The sequence below is a fragment of the Sander lucioperca genome, chromosome 13, assembly GCF_008315115.2.
Source record: "Sander lucioperca isolate FBNREF2018 chromosome 13, SLUC_FBN_1.2, whole genome shotgun sequence".
Taxonomy (NCBI): domain Eukaryota; kingdom Metazoa; phylum Chordata; class Actinopteri; order Perciformes; family Percidae; genus Sander; species Sander lucioperca.
Genome location: NC_050185.1, coordinates 22,536,895 through 22,561,703, shown reverse-complemented (window position 1 = coordinate 22,561,703; position 24,809 = coordinate 22,536,895). Strand labels below are relative to the sequence as shown.

Here is a 24,809-nt window from a genome sequence, read left to right as displayed (position 1 = left end):
ACATTACAACACTTTTAAACCCCACTTGCCAGCCAATCAGAAACACATAATTTCTGTGGCTAATGTATAATGCTGTACTGTGTGACAATCTTTACTGTTGATGGACTTTCAAATATTAATAACTAATTGTATGTATAGCAAAATGTATCACTTGCGATTAATAACTCATAATTGTATCCGGTGTGACTTTTAATGAGCGAGCAGAGTTCAGTGTCTTGCTCTAGGGTACACTGACAGGTCATACAACTGCTGACAGACTCATATTGCAGTAACTGAACTTGTGAAAGTAAGCAGATGGCCAATATGTATCTATACAGTCAGGTATATAAGACTAATAGACGAGACACATTTGCACAGTCCTACGGAGACAAGATTCCTCTCTGCTCTGAAATGACTGTATGATTAATGCTGAGTAGATAAAGTAGAGGGACACCACTCTGCTTAGCCTGTTGGGCTGTCCTGTCTTATCAAAAAGGAAGCAGAGTACAGGCAGTTCACCATGGGAGAGGGAGAGATGGGAGGGGGAGCGTAAAGATAGGGAGGGGGTAACAGAGAGATGGAGAGTGTGTGTCTGAGAGAGTAACACTGAGATAAAGTAAGAAATAGAGAAGGTAGTTGATTGTGAAGGATGGAGAGAGAGAAACAGCATGTATAGTGAAGGGAAAGTCAGGGACAAAGAGATGTTTTTGTGTGATAACAATTTATCTTATAAGGAATTGTAAATGTTCACATTTCTACACTTGACTGCGCACACAGACGTCCATGTAAACACAGGCAGATGTGTGAGAAACTAGGTGACAAAGGCGAATGTAGTCCCAGTTCCCACCAGGTCACAGAGAGAAATATGATAGATAGGGGATCACTGTTTTATATTATATATTCTCTGCTCCCTGTCTGAGTGGCCTGTAATTGAATGATCATTACACCAAAGTTGTAGCTACGGCCCCACAGTCGAAAATAGGAATTGAGTTGGAAACAGCATTTAGCAGTTTTGATTTATGAGCAACACTGGGGAAGTTGTTTTTCAAGCCTGGCACTCTGATGGGCAATAAAGAGGGGCAAAGCTTATCGCCTGCTGTACCCACTCTGACACACATACACCAGTCAGCCAGCCAGCCTGCAACCAGTCAGCCAACCAGCTGGGCCCCTTCATGGAAGGAAGTGTTTTCAGCAAATTTGTTTCCCTCATGTCTTGCCCTGAATGGTGCTATTCATTAAAATAGCCTCCAGTCGGTAGGCACTGCTGCCATGGCACATTTATGTACTTGTTCGCCTGTATCCTCACAGAAGTAGACACACAAAAATCCACCTGCACGCACGCACTTGCACAAACAGATACTCTTTTCTTTTGGTCCAGCTCATCTTTGCAGGATGGCCTTCTATAATAAAATCAAAGCTACAAAGAGAGAAAGAGGTCTGTTGCATGCACTGTTGCATCTGCTTTTAGTGAGGGCCACGGGAGCTGTATATTTATTTATATCGAGTGAAAAAAGGACTGCCCGCTTTCATTTAATGGATGTGATATTGGATACATTCAGGTGGATCCAACTCAGAAGAAGGGGTCGCTAGTGTGGGTGGTGCTGCATAAAAATATCTATAAAATGTAAAGTGTTAATTATGGAAGTGTGAAGCATTATAGGATGAACTGTGATTCAGCTATGATCCAGATCACTGAGCAGGAATGCTCTCATTTTCACCAGAGCTGGTGTCTACTAAAGCTCTGTACAGACACAGAGATTAGCTCAATCACATGTGCTATTGTAATCTTAACGCTAATTTACACACAGCCACTCAAAATCGTCTCCATTACCCAGATCTCATTTTACATGGCTATATGTCTGTATGTATGTATCAGGGCAAGCCATACTCTAGTCCAGAGTTGTTATTCTTATTTTTCAAAAGAGAGCCTTAAGAATTGTAAATAAAACCACTTATAGAGCATCAACTAATCCACTTTTTATCAAATTAAAAGCACTAAAATTCAGAGATATTGCTGACTTTAAAACTGCACAAAGTATGTACAAAGTAAATAATCAACAGCTATCGAACAGTATCCAAGGGTTGTTTCAAATGAGAGAGAGCAAGCACAACTTAAGAGGAACAATTGTATTTCAAAAGAAACTTATAAGAACAAATGCTAAATATCACTGCATCACAACCAAAGGAGTTAATGTATGGAACAGCTGTAGTGAATAGATGAAATCATGTACAACAATGAGCAATTTTAAGAGACTATTTAAAATGAATATATTGAATGGATACGAAAAGGTCTCGAGGTGATAGTATTGTATACTGACTGTATGGTTCCCGAACCTATTAACTAAGTCTAGTATGGATGTGTTGTTATTTGATTTACTATAGATAAACGGAAAGGAAGAAGATAGATCGAAAAGAAAGAAGAAGAAAAAAAAAAAATTTAAATGTGTGTGTATGCATGTATGTATGCATCTGTGTCTGTGTATGCATGGGTATATGTGAGCTGTAGGTAGGTAGTTATACGGTGTATGTGTATGTAAAGACGAATTGTGTTGAATTGTTTTGTATTTAACTAAAAGATAAAAATAGAGAAAGGGGGTAGGACTAGAAAAGTTTGTTTATGAACTTCTTCCTACTCCTTTTTGAACATGGGAATTTCTTATTTGAATTACTTATAATAACGTTGGTAGAGAAATACATGTCCTTATTTATATGTCATTTTAATTGTATATATGTATGTGTATATATATATATATATATATATATTTTTTTTTTTTTTACATGTTCAAAATAAACTAAACTACTACTACTACTACTACTACTACTACTACAGAGGGCTTTGGTAATGCACCTGAAGCTGTTTTTGCTCATCATCATGGGCTCATGCAACTACCTCACCCACGCAGATCACTGCTCCCTTATCCATACAGATCATTCAGGGGTTGCATTGATCAGAGGTCAGTACAGTACAACAGTAGTTGTTATGTTATGTTTATATGTGACTTGAAAAAAAGCTGGCTAGTCTCAGTGTTATCTGGTCAGTAAAGGTTTACATTTATATCTATATCATCTGTTTATATTTGTACATAGTAATCACATGTTTATGTTTACCTTGTTCATCTTTGATATCCTTGTTTTTATCCGTATGTCTATTTCTGTGTATGTACTTTGAGAGAAACAAAAAGCCGAACTCAAATTTGTGTGTTCACACTTACTTGGCCATTAAAGCTGATTCTGATTTATTTATTTATTTATTTTGTGGTGGGCCTCTTAAAATAAAAAAAATGTAAATACAAAATAAAAATCAAGTTTGATCAACATTGTATTTAATATCATCATTATGCCAACAAGGAGGACCAAGACATAGTCGTTGGAATCTCTGGCTTGTTGGTACGTAGTCATGTAATTTTGTTTTGTAAATTTTACGACACCATCTGCAGCAACCGTGTGACAGTTTTTGTCCATGTTAGACATCTTGACTTTTTCAGAGAGAATGGAACCACAATCAATCACATGACAACCTGTGGTTGCACTTGTCCTTTGCTTTAGATTCAAACACCACTGGGATTTGGGCTCTTTGTTGTATCACCTCCTCTTCCCTTTCATCACTCCCCCACAACACACACACACACACACACAGGTTTGTGGCACTATCTTTGTGGGGACCCGTCATTGACATAATGCATTCCCTAGCCCCTTACCCTAACCTTAACCATCACAACTAAATGCCTAACCTTAACCCTTACCCTCACCCTAACCGTAACCTAATTCTAACCCTAATCCTAAAACCAAGTCTTAACCCTCAAACAGACCTTTAAACTTGTGGGGTCCAGCATTTTGGCCCCACAAAGCTGTTGGGACCCCACAAGTATACTGGACTCCCGGTTTTTGGACCCCACAAATATAGTTAAACAAGACCACACACACACACACACACACACACACACACACACACACACACACACACACACACACACACACACACACACACACACACAAAATGCACTTGCTCTGTACATGCAAACTGTATTGCATGCTATTTCCTTATTCCTGTTGATTTCCAGGGCCTGAAAGCCACCACTCTGTTGCTTTCTTACATAAAGTGTGTCAGGATCTGCATTCTTGCTTACAGTCCCAATCAATTAATAGAAACAGTTGAGACAGTGTCACTAAAAAGGTTAGTCACACAGAGCTATCTCCATGCCTGCCAACACTGTTATGTCATCTGACTTATCTCAGCTAAGGCCTTAGGGCTATTCCCTTTTTAGAGAACGACCAAGGCAGGGAATGAAAGGAGCTGAACCCACACAGTTGTAAAACCCCGGAGTTAGGAGTGGTGAAGCGCATCGATAGCGTGCACATCAATGCATAACCAGGCATGTCTGCATCTGTTTAGAGCATATTGTTGGGACAAATCAAACACACAAACTTGCATATGCGCATCCATCATAAAAAAGAGCTTTCTCCTTCAACCAGCATAACCCTTCAGCACTCTGTCAAAGTGTAAAACATTACAGGATCCATAGAGGTGATGTATGAGAGCAACATACATCTCTTGATGTCATCAATAGACTGCAGTGTGATTTTATCTGTTGACAGACATATTGCTTTCGCAATAACAATGCCATGAAGAATGCTATCTGTATGTACAATCAGTTACAACTGTAAATCATATGTATGTCTCATTTTTTCAGGTGCATTTGAAAGACACCAATTGTGAAAACAACATTAATGTGCCTCTGAACCTGGACAATGGCAATAGCTATCTTGTTTGTTTGCTGTTTAAAGTGACTGCATTGTATGGTGTTTTGATTAAAACCCTACACCAGATATCACAGATATTACCAAAATGGTTTAGCAGCACACAGTAGATAGGAATCTGGTCAGTAGGGTTAGGGTTTGATAGCATTTTATTAAATCTGAATCCACTATCTAAAATCTTCAATACTAGTTTAGTGTATATTGTTTTTTTCCAATACTAATCAACTTAAAGTCAGTGTGTATTTTCTTGGCATAATTTATAGTTCATTGTGTATGCAAAGCACAGACACCTACAGGCTATGAGTACTGCAGCCCGTTGGCACTTTACAGTGCTAGACACACTGCAAAACATTGAATGACAAATACAGAGCCTGCCAGTGTTGCCTGGTGGTCTTGTATTGCAATTATATATTATACATATTATTGTGTATCAAGCATCTGACCAACTCAGCAACTCTGCTGACACATTTGGAAGGCCAAATGGTAAAGAATTAGAACTGAATGTGTAATAGCTTTGTGTGACTGCTGAATAACATATAAACTTTCAGGCTGGCAAACTCAATACAAAAGAAGAAAAAAAACATACACTGCAGAGAAATACATACACACACACACACACACACACACACACACACACACACACACACACACACACACACACACATCTTTGTGTTCACAAGATTAGAAGTTTAAAGAGGTTAAAAGTCTTGCTGGCTGTCTTAGATTTATTCACATGTTGTATATAAAAAATGTGTTTTAAATAGACACTTGTTCTTGTGAATATGTTTTGCAGTAGCCTGGTTGAGGTTGCGCAAGATTTACCCAAATTATTTTCAGTGAGAAGGTGCTGGAATTATTGGTAACAACTATGCCATCTGTTCACCTGGACATCTCCATCGTGTCCTTAGTGAGATAGACGATCCAGTAGACCAGGTTGAAGGCGCCAAACGAAAGTGGGAAGAGGATGCGGGAGTATTTGTCGATGATGCTGGTGCCAGTCAGAACATTGTTGGCCGGTACAGCTGAACCCTGCTGCAGGAAGGCTTGGGCATTGACAGGTGGGTTGGGAAATGTTTTGGCAGGACGGTCAAACAGCGGGGCAGAGTTCATCCTCTTCTTTAGCACACTACTGGCATCAACCTTGGAGAGGCAAAAGGAAAATATATAGAATCTGTTAGAGGAAATTGATTAAAGAGAATATTGCATGATGTAATATGTGGGTATTAATAATGAAACTGGTGCTGTGCTGTTCCCAGAGAGTCATAAAATCATCATATGTTATGTGTTAAGACTGGTAATACTGTAATAGAAACTGATTCTGCAAGTAAAAAGGCAACATGTTATAATGAAATGTATATCAATACATTACACAGAGAATAAAAAAGTCATGAAAAATGAATCCTGGTGTCATATATGCACATCAGTGAGTTGATCAGTGCATGTGGGAAATGTGTGTGTTTAGAATATCAATGGGTACCACAAGTAATTAAGTTAAACAAAGGAAATCAATGATGTTTTTGATTTGATATCATTTCAATCAACCTGTTCCATGAAGATTGATACAGTTGTGGGAAGCAAACAAATCATATCAAACAAAAGAGGCTTGTAGTATATTGACACATGGTTATTGCTGTGCCTCATCAACTTCCAGTAAACCAGTGTGATCTCAGCACATGCCCCCTGCTCCAATAGTTGTAAATCAGCTACAGTGTATGTGTACAGAGAGAGAGGAAGAGTACATCTGGGAAATGGGTCAAGGAACACAGTGTTGCTTGTAGGTAGTCAGAGAGTGTTAGAGAGAGACTAAAAGAGAGAGCCATCCTTTTTTATTAAACAAAGAAAACTGTATAAAATATTGTATCAACCTGACTACCATCGAAAAAGCATGCATACAAACAGTCAGTTCTTGATGGACCAGTATAGTACCTAACAGTGGATCCATTGAAAAAACCCACAATAATCACATATTTAGCATGTTGTCCTAGTAAAACCTTATGATTTCATGTATGACTATGTTTTTAGGGACATATAATGCTTACATATTTTGGTCACTTTTAAACCAATTTTATACTGAACAACAGGACCATTTATTTTATTTTTATGCAAGTTCAGTACCACATTTGCATAGGGAGTTTTCCTTTACTTTTGCAGAATAATGTTCGCTACAGTGTAAAGTTTAAATAGTTGTTAAAATGTTTTAAAGGAAATAAACTTCCTATATAGTTCACTGACCAGTCTAGCTTCCAGCTGTCGGGCTTATTCAGTTCACAGTGGATGTTTTTTAACAGACAGGTTGGATCAAAAACTGAACTTGTAAAATTTAGGCCAGATTTGTGAGGCTACAGGATTACATGACCCTCTACAGGTTGAGAAACTATCAAACTGTTACAATCCTCTGGCTGAGGGCAACCCTTCCAAAAATGCATACTGTCCAATCTAAAAATAAAACTAGATAAGTTAGAGTTATGGCAGTAAATGTACAATTAAAAAATATGAAATGATTCAATGATGTTGTAATAGTATGACCTGATCCTCATCTCAAAATTAACCTTATCAGTCTTTGTATGGCAGCTATCTTGAGATGTACGATGCATGACCATTCACACTGCTGATTAAATTAAATTGAGTCATGCTATCATTCCAATTCTGTATGAAGGTTTGATGTCAGGAGCATAACCATGGAAGCTTGAAACAGAGAAAAAAAAGGTGACGGTCTACGGAGAGAGGGTCTTGTATGTTTGTAAAATACATGATTGTGGCTTGGCTATATTACACTAAGAAACTAACTAGAAAATAAGAAATAACTTTCCTCCTCTTTGGTAAACCATAAAACTGGAATCCACGGTATCCCTAAAACACAAGATTATCTTTCACTGTGGTATAGTACTGATCTTTGCCAACTACAACGTGTGACACAGAGAGAGAGAGAGAGAGAGAGAGAGAGAGAGAGAGAGAGTGGGGGGACTACAGCCTACAGTAAAAACATCTTATCAGCAGTTCACACATAAGGGGATAAAATACAATAGATCTGGAGTGATAAAGCCCTATAGCAACATGACAGCAGGAAAGGGCTTTGAGAGGGAGTGGGTCCTGGCGATTTAACAGCTGGTCATCCCGACGTTAGGCTTACTCATCACTCAATAACAATTTGTGCCCCTATCTGTGAGTTAGGTATACTTCCTCCTGTTAGCTCATTTGTATAGTCAAGGTTAATTTGAGGAATTATGCTCAAACAGGAATTTGGTCTCAAAGGTCTTTTTGTTTTCTGTTGTAACTGGTTGGTATCCAAAACTCCAACAACGGCAGGCTGCAGCTTCAAATATCAGCTCCCTATCACTTTAGTGCTTCCTTTTATACTGAAAGATCATGCAGTGAGTGCACGATGCGTGCATGGCCTGTGTGTGCAGCGTACTGTACGTATGCACAGCTGATCCGATACATAGCTATTTTTGATAATGACGACAGGCTCGCTTTGCTTCTTCCTGATCAAATCCCAGAGGGATCAGCTCCTCTTCTCTTTATCCAGTGCTCTAGATTTCAGCAGACCGACTTTACTGTAACACGGGGAGGATGGGCACTGACTGATGGATGTATGGATGTTGTTTGGGTGTGGGCATTCATGTGCGTGGGTGGGTGGGAGCTACATGTACATGTGTTTCATAGTGTGTAATGTGTGTGTGTGTGTGTGTGTGTGTGTGTGTGTGTGTGTGTGTGTGTGTGTGTGTGTGTGTGTGTGAAATAAGGTTACTGATAACTGTGCACTACCAATACCGCATGGGAATAAGTGCCTGTAGGTTCATCTACGTGGGTGTTGAGAGGGTACATATGATTATTAGGTAGTGGAGATGGATATGTGTATGCAAGTTAGTTTACTTTTTATATTAATGTATTTGAAGCAAGGCAGGAAGTATCCTGGATATATCAGCCATGACACTCTTTCATTCTTTAGGTTTAGAAAAGAAAAGAATAAAAAAGGATATGGGGTTAAAAATGCAAAATATACATGATAGTATTAGGTGTCAGTTTGTGTGCTGCAAGAATACAAGTTGAACCAGTAAAAGATGGAATAAAGTATAACAAAGACTACAAAGACTACTTGTGGAAAGCCGGTGCAGGCCAGGATACTGGATTTAAATGTTGGTTTTGCCTAACTCTGGGAAACAGATTGCATTAGTGAGATCACAAAATTGAAGATCTTTGAAGAGAACATTTTGATTATAAAGGTTTTTGAAGGGAGCACTGCATTACCAAGTCACGGAGTAATGTATTGGTGCTGAGGCTATGAATGAGGCTACTGACAACAATAATAATGTAGCCTATCTGTCACGTATCACTAATAATCTAGGCATACACATAAAAAAAGAAATCTTAGACATGACGTATGAAAACTAGGAAATGCATTTACTGCAGAAAATGCTAGTGAATGCCGAAAAGCTAAAAGGCTAAAGGTAAACTGGGTTGCTGGCATAACTGAGTAAGAAGAAGGTAAAGTAGTGAGAATGGTTGGAAAAGTGGTAATGGTTTTAATTAGGACGGATTTCATTAAAATGTTGAATAATACCAATAATGTATTAAACAAAAGTGGAATATTTTAAGGTTTTTTTTAAAAGAAAAGTCATAGTATAGCATGTTGAAAAGTCACATTATAGTTTTGTAAAAAAAAAAAATGTCATGAAAAGGGCCAGATCGGAATGGGAATTGAACCTGGGTCAGAGTCTGCAGTGACTACTTGCTGGTTGCCTGTTGGAGCAGTGTTGACCAAGAAAAAAAATCATAGTATAGTATATCGAAAAAAGTCATAGTATACTATGTCGAAAAAAGTGATAAAAAAAAGTCATAGTATAGTAAATCAAAAAAAATCGATTTATATTTTATTTTTATATGGTTCTATGAAAAAAAATCTTCCCAGTCCTTGTCACATGACCAATTAATGTTTCCATGATAACTATCCAAATGTTTGCCTTAAGAGCCTGTAGAAAATGTGTATTGTATTTGTTGAAAAAAAAAAAAAGTTAAATTAATAATGAATTTGATGTGTTTTATTTAGCAAAATTACATTGGGTTGTTCTATTCCATCCAATATTTCCTATATTTCGAAGCAGATTTTTCTATGCTGTATTCTGATGAAATCCCCTGGGTCCCCCCTGACTGATTAACAACGTCATATTATTGTGTTGAAAAACAACCCATTAAAAAGTCATAGTTTGGTATGTCAAGAAAATTAAAGTATAGTATGTCAAAAAAGTGATAAAAAAGTGATAGTATTGTATGTTGAAAAATCTCAAGAAAAGGGCCAGTCTGGCTGGGAATTGAACCTGGGTCAGAGTCTATAGTGACTACTTGCTGTTTGCCTGTTGGAGCGGTGCTAACCGAAAAAAATCATAGTATAGTATATCGTAAAATGTCATAGTATAGTATGTCGAAAAAAGTCTTAAAAAAGTCATAGAATCTAGTATATCAAAAAAGTCATAGTATAGTATGTTGAAAAAGTGGTAAAAAAGTTGCAGTATTTCAAAAAAGTGATAACAAAGTCGTAGTATGGTATGTCAAAAAAAGTCATAGTATGATATGTCGAAAAAAGTGATAAAAAAGTCATGGTATAGTATATCGAAAAAAAATACCAAAAAAGTCATAGTATGTAGTACATCGAAAAAGTCTGAGTATAGTATGTCGAAAAAAGTCATAGTATGTAGTGAATCAAAAAAGTCATAATATAGAATGTCAAAAAAAGTCATTAAAAACGTCATGGTATAGTATGTCGAAAAAACTCAAAAAAGTCATAGTGTGTAGTATATCGAAAAAGTCACAGTATAGTGTGTCAAAAATAGTCATAGTATAGTATGTGGAAAAAAGTGATAAAAAAGTCAGTATGGTATGTCGATAAAAGCGATAAAGAAAGTCCTAGTATAATATGTCGAAAAAAATGATAAAAATGTCATAGTATGTAGTATATCGAAAAAGTCATAGTATAGTATGTCAAAAATAGTCATAGTATCGTATGTTGAAAAAAGAGATAAAAAAGTCACAGTATAATATGTTGAAAAAAGAGATAAAAAAAAGTCATAGTATGGTATGTCAAAAAAATTAATGAAAAAGTCATAGTATAGTATGTCGAAAAAAGTGATAAAAACGTCATGGCATAGTATGTCGAAAAAGTCATAAAGATGTCATAGTATAGTATATGAAAAAGTAATAAAAAAGTCACAGTATAGTGTGCGGAAAAAAGCCTTTAAAAAGTCATAGTATGGTATGTCGAAAAATATCTAAGTATAGTATGTTGAAAAAAGTAATAAAAACGTCATAGTATAGTATGATAAAAAATGTCATAGTATAGTATGTCATTCTGCCTTTACTACAGCTTAGACATGAAAGGGGAAAGAGAGGGGGAAGAAATGCAGAAATTCACTGCAGAGTGGAGTTGAAGCTTGGTCCTCTGCATCAGGAATGCACATCATCACACAGGTGCGCACTCTACCAACTGAGCTACCAAACAACCGTAGAGTAGTGTATGGAAAAAAAAACCTTTAAAAAGTCACAGTATGGTAAGTAAAAAAAAATCAAAGTACAGTATGTTGAAAAAAGTGATAACAAAGTCATAGTATAGAATATCGACAAAAGTTGTAAAAACGTCATGGTATAGTATGTCTAAAAAACTCAAAAAGTCATAGTGTGTAGTATATCGAAAAAGCCACAGTATAGTGTGTCAAAAATAGTCATAGTATAGTATGTGGAAAAAAGTGATAAAAGTCATAGTACAGTATTTTGAAAAATGTGATAAAAGTCATAGTATAGTATGTGGAAAAAAAAGTGATAAAAAAAAGTCGGTATACTATATCAATAAAATTGATTAAAAAAAGTCATAGTATAATATGTCGAAAAAAATGATAAAAATGTCATGGTATGTAGTATATCAAAAATAGTCATAGTATAGTATGTTGAAAAAAAGAGATAAAAAAGTCATAGTATGTAGTATATCGAAAAAGTCATAGAATAGTATGTTAAATATTTCATAGTATAGCCATAAAGAAGTCATAGTATAGTATATAAAAAAGTGATAAAAAAGTCGTAGTATAGTATGTCATTTCCGCCTTTACTACAGCTTAGACATGAAAGGGGAGAGAGAGGGGGAAGAAATGCAGAAAATTGCTGCAGATTGGAGTTGAACCTTGGGCCTCTGCATCGTGGAATGAACATCTACATATTAGGGTTGCACGATATTGACAAAATGTGATATTGCGATATCGATTATGAATATTACGATATTGATATTAACTTCGATATTTTTAAACATATGTAAAATTACAAAAGTTAAGGGAGAATCCATCAAAATAGATTCATAACAAATTAAACAAGTTTTCTTACAACACAAGGTTTATTTCTACTGACTGTCATATTGGACTGGTACAACATGAATAAATAAATAATGACCACGTCTACAGAACAGGACATGTTTTACTGGTTGGACAGTATAAAATAAATAAATAAAGAGAACAGGAAATAACTTTTCTTTCGCTTCTCTGATTTGTTCTCTTTAGTTGTCTCTATCTATTTCTTCACTTACACTGTCACTCTGTTGAAATATGCATACATGTGCTACGCTACATAGGGTTTGTCACATAGTGGACCCGTGCGCTGACGTGTACTAACATGTGCAAGTGGCATGGTAACTGGCCAATGAAACATGATCATTATAGCGTTTCAAGCGGGCTCTACATCAAACACAACTAAGCCACACAGCCAACGGACTGGACGCAGCGCTCCACAAAATAAACAAAATATTGCATACTTATCGCGACTTTCGATATAATATTGTGCAACGTGATATTGCGATAACGATATTGAGTCGATATATCTTGCACCCCTAGATATAATATTGCACAACGTGATATTGCGATAACGATATTGAGTCGATATAGCTTGCATAGTATGTCGAAAAAGTCATAAAGAAGTCATAGCATAGTATATAAAAAAAAGTGATAAAAAGAGTCATAGTATAGTCATTTCCGGAAAGGCGAGAGAGAGGGGGAAGAAATGCAGAAAATTGCTGCAAATTGGAGTTAACCCTTGGAATCGAGGAATGAACATCAACATATGGGTGCTCACTCTACCAACTGAGCGACCAAACAGTCATAGAATAGTGAGTGAAAAAAAAGCCTTTAAAAAGTCATAGTATGGTATGTCTTTTTAAATACCATACCATAGTATGGTATGTTGAAAAAAATGAAAGTATAGTATGTTGAAAAAAGTTATACTATAGTATGTCAAAAAAGTGATAAAAAAGTCATAGTATAGTATGTCATTTCCGCCTTCACTACTGCTTAGACATGAAAGGGGAGAGAAAGGGGGAAGAAATACAGAAATTTGCTGCAGTTGGGAGTTCAACCTTGGTACTCTGGGACTCTTGGAACATCAACATATGGGTGCTTGCTCTACCAAGTGAGTTACCAAACAGTCATAGAACAGTGTGTGGAAAAAAGCCTTTAAAAAGTCATAGTATGGTATGTCCAAAAAAATCAAAATATAGTATGTTGAAAAAAGTGATAAAAAAAAAAAATCATAGTATAGTATGTTAAAAAAAAAGAGATTAAAAAGTCATGGTATAGTATGTCAAAAAAGTCATTAAAAAGTCATAGTATGGTATGTTGAAAAAAGTGATAAAATAAGTCATAGTATAGTATGCCGAATATGTGATAAAAAAGTCATAATATAATATGTCGAAAAATAATAATAAAAATGTCATAGTATGTAGTATATCGATAAAGTCACAGTATAGTATGTCAAAAAAAGTCATAGTATAGTATGAATAAAAAATAGATGAAAAAGTCATAGTATAGTATGTTGAAAAATTTGATAAAAAAGTCATGGTAGAGTATGTCGAAAAAAGTAATAAAAAAGTCATAGTATGTAGAAAATCGAAAAAAGTCATAATATAGTATGTCAAAATAGTTACACTATAGTATGTTGAAAAAAGTGATAAAAAGTCATAGTAAAGTATTTGGAAAAAAGTGATAAAAAGTCATAGTATAGTATGTCAAAAAATGTGACATAAAAGTCACGGTATAGTATGTCAAAAAAGTCATTAAAAATTCATAGTGTTTAGTATATCCAAAAAGTCAAAGTATAGTGTGTCAAAAATAGTCATAGTATAGTATGTTGAAAAAGGTGATAAAAAAGTAATTGTATAGTATGTCGAAAAAAATGATTAAAAAAAGTCATAGTATGTAGTATATTGAAAAAGACATAGTATGTCGAAAAAAGTGATGAAGTGAAGTGAAGTGATTTTTTTTTGGGCATTTCCGCCTTTAATACAGCTTAGACATGAAAGAGGAGAGAGAGGGGGACGACATGCAGAAAATTAAAAAAGTATCATATCATATCTCGAAAAAAGTGATAAAAAAGTCATAGTATAGTATATAAAAAAATAGCAATGTATTGTAAGAAACACTGAATGTAAACAGGAAAACTCCACTGGTAACTTTCGGGACAGTAGATGCCATCTTTTTTTGTCAAAACACGTTGCTTGAGCTTGAAAATCAAAACACTCAGGACTAATTATTAGGATACTGGGACGCCAGGACAAATATATGAAAATCAAACCTATCCCGATTTAACCAGGATGTCTCCTCACCAATACTGTGATTGCAGGCACCTGTGGCTGGGCCTATAAATAAAGGTCTGTTCTGTCTCTTTCTCTCACTCGCTCCTTTTCTTCCTCCCACCCTTCCTCCCATTTTATTTTCTGATTATTTCCTGCACCACATACTGCACGATCTACTCATACATGCCACTGACAATGCATACAGCACCCTGAATACACACTGATAAACACCCCCTTTCCCTTTGTGTTTACATTTGTATTTCTGATTTAAATGAAACATTTATTTTATGTTCCTGTGCGGTTTCCATTCCTGTTGTGGCTTTACCTGATGGTCATAACAGGTCGTAGTGTTTCAAATCGTGACTGCTCTATTTCTATTTCTATTCCCAATGACACACCATTGTGTTTTCTCCCTTTTCTGTGTGTAATGAAGAGTCTTTCCTCCTACATATTGGTTGAAAGCAGTCATTTTCCATGATGCATCCCTCCCACTCTCTTTCACTCAGTGTAACTCTCTCTCTCTCTCTCTCTCTCTCTCTCTCTCTCTCTCTCTCTCTCTCTCTCTCGCAGACGCAGACACACACACACACACACACACACACACACACGCCCCTCAAATGGACTAGGCCAGCTTTCTCAGCCCCACCCCACTTCATTGTGGTGTCTGCCCTCCTTCTTGTGAGCCTGCAGTGATCTGCTGGATATTCCCTAATCTATGGCTGTTACATAATCTACAGCAACATCGTTCATAGAGCCACTGGCTGTCTTCTCGTGTCAGGCTGTGTTTATCACACAGTTACAGGGCAGAATAGAGGACTGGGAGAGAGGGATGATGGATGATATATATATATTGTAAAAGAGGGAGTGCAGTTTTGTGTAGGGGCCAGAAAGTAGAAAATTATGACATCTAAATCTGGCAGAACCAAATCCAATCCTGTGTAATCATTGCTATGTGTAGTGGATTCAGAACCACTGAAACAGCTGGCCAAGACCTTCACCACACTGACCAGTAGGCTGCAGCCAGTCGGCCTTAGAGGCACAGACCAGTCTCATTCATCAAAACATTTGAAAATTAAATTAATAAATTAAGTTTAGTGTAAGTTCATGCAGGTCACGTAAGTCATACACCTGCTGATTTAATTATCATTCCTATCAGACACAAAACAATCTTTCCAAACCATTCTCACATCAAGGCGATCCTTTTAAATGTGACTTCCTCCTCACTGATCCCTGCAACAGTGACGATCAATGTCTTTCTTTTGGCTCACTCTTTTATACCCAAGGGGGTTTCTGCATAGCGCTCACTGTTTCAGCTTAGCATGCTGCTTGGCTTTTCCAGGGAGCATTCTCAAGAGCGGCGCCATCAGCGTCAAGCATAACTGTATTTCCATTTGTTGTAATAAATGGTTAAATCCATGACAAGAGTGTTCCTGACTGAAAGAAGAGTTCAGTCCACAATGGAAAGAAGAAAACAAATCACACAGCACCAATCCCTTAACAAAGACATTCAACTGGAATGGAAGGAAAAACTTAACAAAACAGTGAGTTAACAACAATTAACCAGCGATTGAAAGAGTTTGAAAAGATGAAAGCACTGCCACCAAAACACTGAAAGTGATTTATTCTGTGCATGGCCAACATATAGAAACACAAGAGACATATATAACAAAAGTTTTGTAAAAGCTAGTCCATGCTTTATGACCATTCTTCATGATAAACAAACTTCATTTTCTGTTGCAGGACTCAGCAGCTCAGAATGTTACCTGCTGCCACAAGGCAAGACAGACCAATAATAAGTAATCTGTCAACAAACATCTGCCTTTAACAACCTATACAGTAAGCATATGTATAACATAAAATTAACACATATGGAGCTTGTGACATGAATGCCTATGTACAGTCACACGCCTATATACATTTTCTTTGATGTTCACTATTGATACTTTTATCACCGTGTGTTATATTTATAATTGCTTTCTTTTCCTTGATCCACAATATATTTTATGTCTTTGCATCACAGCTGTCTTAAATGTTATGCCAATATCATAATGCCTAATTTTAATTGAAAAAGAGTCAAACATTTAAGATTAAAATTATATATATATAGACAAAGAGCTGAGAACGGATTTACGTAAACAGCAGAAACGAACAGAACAAGACAGATAGGAGAAGAAACAGAGACAAGCTTAGCAAGAGACAACAACTGAGAAAGTCAAACCACAAAGATGAAAGGCACGATGAGTTGATAGGCCTAGATTACATATAAACATCCAGAATAGTAGTACAGCAGGCTATATGGCAAAATTCTCTCTTATTTGGGTTAACACTTTGCACCCAAATGACTCAGTCTAACCAGAATGAATAATGAATAATATGCATACTGCTGGAATATGTATACCAATGGTTACAGTGCAAATAGGAACTGCTTTTAGCTAGTGCACCATGACCTTTCATGGTGCAATTTCACAAAAATGTAAACAACTATAGTTTAGCCTCACATCAGCCAGATGTGACTGATCCACATAAAAATCTGTTTTCTATTCATTTGCTGGGATTAACAAATTTTGATGTGCAAAGTGACTGCTGATACTAAACCACCACTTTCTGCATGTACTTCACTGAATCTTAACGTAAAGGCGGTGGCACGTTATTAATGTGTGTGTTGGTGGTCAGCTCACGTTTTGGACTCAGTATGCCTTTTCTAATTTAGGCATTTCATGTCCCCAAACATTACATGGAGAAAATACAAACCCCATTTCCAATGAAGTCCCAGCTTTTTTGGAACATGTTGCAGGCATCAAATTCAAAAAGTGAATATTTGCAAAAAAACAATAAAGTTGAACATTAATTTAGTTTGAACATTAAATATCTTGTCTTTGTAGTGTATTCAATTGTATATACTGTATGTTGAAAAGGATTTGCAAATCATTGTATTCTGTTTTTATTTACAATTTACACAACGTCCCAACTTCATTGGAATTGCGGTTCGTACATCTTTGCCAAAGTCCAATAAAGGAGAACGGCTCAGAAAACGAGTACTGACGTGACAACAACAAACTTTCAGCAAATGAATGTAAAAGCCCTGCAAAGAGTTTTGTTATTTAGCAGCTCACTTTAGATTTGTGAAAAAAGACAGAAGTGTGGTGGAGCAAGTGAAGTGGTTTGATGAGGAGATGTAGAGGCATGTAATGAGGCCAAGTGAAGCCCTTTTCCTTTCCTGTGAGTGCAGCATCAGCTCTGATCATCATTTATCACAGCAACTCAGTGCAATTTTTAAGGTATGTATCTGTACACAGCATCAGTAGTCCTACCGCCGCATGTAACCTACATGTATAAGACAAGTCGAAAGTGACACAGAATAACTATTTTAATCAGTTCCACACAGTGAGGTTTACAGATTTTAAAATAGAGAAAAAAGGTAAGCGTTTGAGTACCTGGTGCCACATTGGTACCACAGGAGAAAAAGTCAGTTTGGTGCAGCACCAATTTTTGTAACGTGTTTCACCTGCTATCCTTTGACTGATACATAAATTACCGGGACCATGGATATTAGTAATATTTACATTTTGTTGACAATTTTTATTATTATTTTTTTTTTTTATTGAAAAGCTGGTTCCCTTTCTTAAGCGTGAATTTACACAGGTTTGAACTTGAGCTATCTGATTTGTCAATGCACGTAAACCAAGCGGCAACCTCCGGTGCTGAGAAAAATTAAGCCAAAAACTGCAGTTCATAGATTGACCACTTGAAGCTGGCTCCAAAAGGGAGTTAACCTTTATAGACCCCCATGTTAAAAAGCCCAACTTTACAGCAGAAATAAACATGTTTGGGGGGGGGGGGTGATTTATAATAAGGATTACAATTCTGCATAACTAGGGGTGTTCTGCTTTGAGTGGCAGATAGGCTGCCACCACCTAGAGCCAACATAGACTGTAGGCTTCATTCAGCCCGCCTCAGCTCCTGCACTTTCCATCAATTTGCCCATTTTTGGATTAGCTGACGTCAGGCACTGCCAAGATGGTGACAGCCGCCCACTTTAAGCTTTATTTTGATTCTTCATGAACCTTGGGGTGACGTCACGTCCAGATTTTATACAGTCTATGATGTAAACACAACAAGTGCGAAACAGTGGGGCAGACTTACTGAGGAAACCTCTCCGTCGCTCCCTGTGGCTGGAGCCGCAGCTGCAGCTGCAGATGCAGCTGCTGACTCCTGGGCCGCCACTTTCATGGCTGCTGCCTTCCTCAGCTCCCGGTTGGCCTGCAGAGTGGAGAAGTAGTTGACGGCTGCAAACTCAATCAGAGCGGAGAAGACAAAGGCAAAGCAAACAGCGATGAACCAATCCATGGCTGTGGCGTAAGAAACTTTGGGGAGGGAGTGGCGAGCGCTGATACTGAGTGTTGTCATGGTCAAGACAGTGGTGATACCTGCATACAGGGAGGAGACAGAAGTTAGAAATGTACTGTTCTCAATTTCACATCTTATCTTACTGTGGTATTGACAGGCTTGTCTTTATTCTTGTATTTACTGTTTTGGTATACTGTGGCAATATGTAAGCTGAAACTGGTTTTGTCTTATAGGAATAATTTGACATTTTTTTGTAATGCGTTTATTTGCTTCAGAGATTTGTTTGTTTAAACTGCACACAAACAGACACTTCATTTGGTGACCCCTTTCTGATGAGGACAAAAATATCAAGGTACTCTTGACGTGATCTTTGATACTTATATTATCATTATTCTAGTAAAACATGCCACAATCCTGCACTGAATAAGCAGGTATATATAATACATGGTTCGACAGTGGTTATTCACCATGAACTTTACTCTCAGTCTTAATAGTAATGTTCCAGAACAGTATGAAGGAAGTTGATGAATGTTGAGTGTGAGAGTATGAAGGTATTTCATTTTCTGTTTTTGAGAAACCATCATATGACTGAACGCCTGGAAATGTTTGCCAATGAATAACAATGTAGAGGTTGATTATGAGAGACCATTGCAATCAGCTTGATTTAGACACACAGCCCAAACATACACAAAGAAATGTAATGTTACACTGTATATTAGAAAAAAACTTGAGTATGAATAGCTATTTTTCAGTCTGTCATTTGACTTTGGAGTGTCTTTTCTCTAAATCAATAGATCAAATATAGCAGGTATTCTCACCAAAGCTATTTTATCATTTAAGCAGCAAACATAACTGCAGGATCTCTTTGGAAAAAGCGATTTCAACTCTCTTAGCAAAATATACCATCTGGCAAATAATGTCTCTGATCACATTAGTATTGCAGAGATGATAGCAGTTGACGCACTCATGACTTCAGGATTTATTAGACCACAATGCTGCTGAGATGATTCAAAGCTACTTTCTAGCGAGGTCTCAGCATGTACCGCAGTGAGTCATTTTCCGTGTCTCCATTCAATTGTCAAGCAAATTTTAAGCCAACTTTTGAAAAGTCGCAAAAAATAAATGCCAAAATTGACACATTTTCATCAACTGTCTATGAGCAAACAAACAGTAATCTGACAGTAAACACAGTAGAATAAGTAGAGGTTGCGAACCAGGAAACAAAACAAGTCGGCTTGGCCATCTAACCCATCTACAAGGGAAGAAATTGTTTTAGCGGTCTTCAGGAATTTAGTTCAAATAGGCAAATTTGAATTGTTCTTTCATGTCAGCTAGTACTGGTCATGTTTCATGCTGTCCGGAGACAAAGACATGTTTTGTGAATATCCAGGAAGACAGCTGATCATTCATGTGAGTTAAATATTTGCAACTTCAGAACTTATTCGGCAAAGACGTTTCCACATCCCATTTAGTGTAACAACTCTTTTTCGACGAAGGCAAAAACACCATAAAGTGAGCATAGAAACCTTTTTGCACAATTGTTTGAAAAACAGTTTTATCGAATTTTATCATTTCCATACAGATTTTCTAATGCAACACTTCAAAATTCTCATTCAAATATGTGAATAGAAACACTTCTATTGACAAACCGGTCTGACAAATTTATTCTTCAGAAAATCACGTTATCATACTATGATAACGTGATCATACTATCATACTATGATAACGTGATTTTCTGAAGAATAAATTTGTGAATACAAATGCACAATAAGCACAGGGGTGCATGAGATTGATATCTTACTCTTAGTTTTTATGTCTACTCTTTCACTTGAATCCCGTGGCAAGCATAACCTAGTTACATACAAACTTAAGTAAAAATGAATTGCAGTGTGTACACAATTGATTTTCCCAAGGATTATCTTTGACACATGGCAGCAGTTATGTTTGATGGTATAGAATGTCAGGCCATGTTGTATTTCAGCCCAGTTAGCTTTACCAAAGCATAATAAACCATGCCCCCGCACTGGCATGGCAATAAAAGAAACCAAATACCTGTAAACATTCTCAAGAAAGCCATCCAGTAAGCTGACCCAGACACAAGCCACAAAGCATGCTTATATTTGTTTATCTGTTAATAAGTATCTCACAATACAAGCTCCAGTTGAGATGATAAAAAAGATAAACAGACTGGAGAACGGATGCGTGGAAAAGAAGAAAAAACTTATGTATCAATGAATAGGTGGAAGAGTGAAAGCAACATGGTTTCCTCAGCTCAAGAGTGCACTGGGCTTTTCAAAGTCTGTCAAAAGTTTGTCTAAAGTTGTCTATAGTTCCAGATTAAAGCACAGACAGCAAAGACCCCTTCGAGCACTGCCTCAAAGTTTAGAAAACTAAGAAAAAACACTGTATAGATCTGAGGCCATTCATACATTCTCTTGAATAGGTGATAGTTTAAAATTAACACAAAAGATCCATGACAGATTCATTTTAGAAGCAATTTTAAAGTGTCAACCTATCAAAACACAACAAAAATAAATATGAAGTGCTATTTTGCCTCTAGAAAAATGACTCTTCATCACTGGAAAATGATTTTCCTCTATCTTGCTTAGATTCCAACCTTATTAAGTCAGATACATATGCTGACAATGAACATCTCTTTTAATGGCCTATTAACAAAATACATATCTAATTCACTTTCATCAAGCTAAAGCAAGCAGGGAAAAGGGGCCATTGAACACTGCTGCCCATGCTTTTACCAAATGTGCACTGTAGTTTTGCAAATTTCATTAGCAGAGTAGGAACTTATCGGGGATTTAATGCACCCAATAATGTCTCAAAAGCATTTTGTACACACCACTTAAACAGTGAAAGCTAACAGCTCCTCCGATAGCCAGTCAACGCTGACTGTCTCAAGCTCAACCACAAGTTAAATGATTGCAAAGGGGAGGAGGGATATGGGAAGAAAGCCTGTCAGGGGTAGGAGGAAGAGGCAAGAGAAAGAGAAAAAACAGAAAGAAAGAAAAAGTGTAGGAGGGAGGGGGATGAAGTATAAAGACAGGATAGAAATGAAATGCTTGGGGCATTTAAGTGCTTTTATAAGCAAAAAAGCAAGGTACAAATTAGGCCACACTCAATTAAGTCTGTGCAACTTGTGCTCAAGGGACTTTCAGCTCTTAGAGAGGTTGTTGACAATTCAGCACACATCATACTATGACTTAATGTACTGTCTGGGTGGAGCACATCCATATAGCAATCATAGCAAATTTTCTTTCTCACATGCACTATCAACAGCATTAATGCAACTTACTCAGATAATGTTTATATATATATATTGCTTGCTGTCCTTTATACCAGAAGGATATGCAACTACCTTCTGGAACAAGTACTTGAAGAGCTCATAAGCATGGCACTTTAATTGAAGACACAAACATCACTGTTTGAAGATAAAGTTTGGCCTTACGTCATAAAAAATCCATTATGTGGTATTTGATTTTCTCTATACAATTTCTGCTAAAATACCCAGTGTGGAGCTTTGCCCAGCGCTCCTTTTTAACAACAGCCAATCAAGAGAACGAGCTGTTTTTGTAATCCTATACCCAACACTTAGTAAAATGAAAACAGCAGTATGAGTGAGGTTAATGAGATGCCACAGATGTGCTTCCCGCATGGGGCCTCAACTTTCACGCTTATACTAATGATTGGGATCTATTCTCTGAAGAACTGCGCAGGCTCGTTGGAGCGCTGGCTTGCTTCCAAAGACAAGCACAGACTACAGAACCATAATCTACAAGGGCCAACAATATTACTCCGCTCAGCTGCAGTTTGTTAAAAATTATCATAAGAGGAAAATGGAATAAAAAAGGAGAGGAATTTCTACACACTTTCCCCATGTTTTCCTCTTTGCTTTGTCCCTGTTTTTTTGTCTCTCTCATTCCTCTCAGTCTCACTTTCTCCGTCTCTCTTCAGTGTGTCTCACCCTCTCTGCTCCCGAGGCTAGAGCTTGGTGGCAACTGTAGCGTAATGTAATGTGAGCAAGCGGAACCTGTGAGTGCTCGGAAGATGGCCAAGTAAACGTCCTCCCTCTCTCTGCCCTTCCATGACAAATTTAAAAAATTGTATTCCCAATTAATTCATCTCCAGCCCAGCAAAGGAGGAATAGACATAATGAAATAAAGGTTAAAACATACTGTTGATTGATGACTGTGTCTGTCTTTGTTCTCTTGCAAAAGGTTGTATTTTAAGGAGTAGTCTGTGTAGTTCAAACCAATCAGTGTGCAGTAAATAGAGAAAAGTATGATTGCTTAAAGTTTGCAGAGCTAGACTCACACTGAGGTCAAACAGTGGGTGGTGAGTCGATACATTTTAATTTGAGTTTAGGATACTTGAAGACTTTAACAGCTGAAAACAGTAAAAACAAATAATTGATATAAACTCTTGCAACATATAAATGTAAGACTAAGATTTATCAGAACTACGAGAACTACTGGATGATGCATCAGAGGCACAGCTTTAGAAATTACCAACTGACTTGTTCTACTCAGTGAATTTAAGTAATTGCAATCATGACTAGAACTGCAAGCAGTTATAACGGGGCCCAAGCCACCCACGCCAGCCGCCCCCGACGCCCCGGGGAGCGCGCGAAAGCGAAACCCGAAGCCGGGTGGCGGGGAGGCAAACGTCAGTAAATATCGAGAGGCGCGAGCAGCGAAGTCTGCGGTACGTCGCCGTTGCAAACGTAGCGGTCAAAAGTTCACCTCCATGCATATACAGACTACCTTTAAGAATTATCTACAATAACCAAACTTCTTAATCCCCCTGACCACAGGGAACAGCAGAGAGAAATGAGAGAGTGACCGAGAGGGTGGAGGGGGAGAGGCAGGTGTAGGTTTTGGATTGAAAAAGTGAGAGAAAAGAGTTGCATTTGTCCACTGTGAAGGTTGTAGAAACTTTGTCAGGTGGGTTAAGAAGTTTGTTTATTGTAAAAAAACAGGGGAGCATGCAAAAGTAAAAACAAAAATGTAAAGGTAGGAGGCAAACATCAGTAAATATTGAGAAGTGTGAGCTGCAAGGTCTGTGGTACATTCCCATTGCAAATATTCCATTAACATCGATTGAGTAAAAGGGCCAAAACTGGTCTACGTTGATTATAGTGCCCCCTAATGGTTGATCTTTGCCGAATTTGTTACCGAGCCTCAAAGCGGCATGCCGAACGAGCAACACAAGTTTCGTGTTGATTGCATTTACTGTGGAAGAGATATTGCAATTGGAAATTTCCCATTTAAATGCATTGCGTTATTGGCCAAAACAAATACATGTTGCTTATAGCGCCCCCTAGAGGCCGATCTTCACCAAATGTGGTACAGAGCATCGTAGTGTGATGTTGAACAATGCTCCCAAGTTATTCGCTGATAACATTTAATTTGGCCGAGATATGATATGAATATGTGTGTGGTAGCTAGCTAGGAAAATTAGTTTGGTCATCAAATGCGCATACTCTAACGTAGCAAAATTCCTTGAGTAACTGTTGGTCAGGTCCATCTGGAGATGCTACCTACCAGGTTTCGTGCTGATCTGTCGCACGGCCTAGGACGAGTTCGAAAAAGTAGGTTTTGCACATTGTGCGATATTGCAAAAAACCTTTTGAGCAGAAATGGGCGTGGCCTATATCATGTGATTCAGCTTGATTCAAGGAACACGTGGATGTATGGTTTTCTAATGTGTGATGTGTAAAGTGGGAGTTAAAGGCAAAAACACATTATCGCGCCACCTAGTGGTCCACATGTGTAATTCTTGGTAGGTGTGGTCCATGACCTATTGTCTATCTACCCTGTAAATTTAAAGTTGTTCACATTAGTGTAAGTGGTGAATCTAGACTTGGGTCCCACTTTGACCCCTCAGTACCCCACTCTAGAGATGGCCTCAGGAGTGTCCCTAGATGGTACCCATCAAATTTTGTAAAAATCGGATGAGCCGTTCATGAGATATAAACTTTTTGTACTTGTAGCGCCCCCTGGTGACCAATTTTCGTAAAAGGCGTGGGGGACCTCCAGTGTGTCATGTCAAACAAGAATCTAAAGTTTGGCGTTGATAGCATTTATTTTGGCTGAGATATGGCAAAGTTGGTGTT

General features: G+C 37.4%; 1 protein-coding gene across 2 annotated transcripts in view; it reads right to left on the bottom strand.

Moving 5' to 3' along the window:
- The window catches only part of gabra6b (gamma-aminobutyric acid type A receptor subunit alpha6b), a 35,149-nt gene that overhangs the window by 4,920 nt on the left and 5,420 nt on the right, over positions 1-24,809 (bottom strand). The window contains exons 8-9 of one of the 2 annotated variants that reach the window (XR_004894956.1): positions 18,479-18,762; positions 5,560-5,877 (exon numbers count right to left, since the gene is read on the bottom strand). Coding sequence is in view for 1 of the 2 variants with exons in the window: in XM_031303599.2 (XP_031159459.1) it covers positions 5,621-5,877; positions 18,479-18,762 (541 nt within the window). In the remaining variant the exon portion in view is untranslated. The remainder of the gene's footprint in view (positions 1-5,559; positions 5,878-18,478; positions 18,763-24,809) is intronic. The other variant, XM_031303599.2, reaches the window with a different exon arrangement.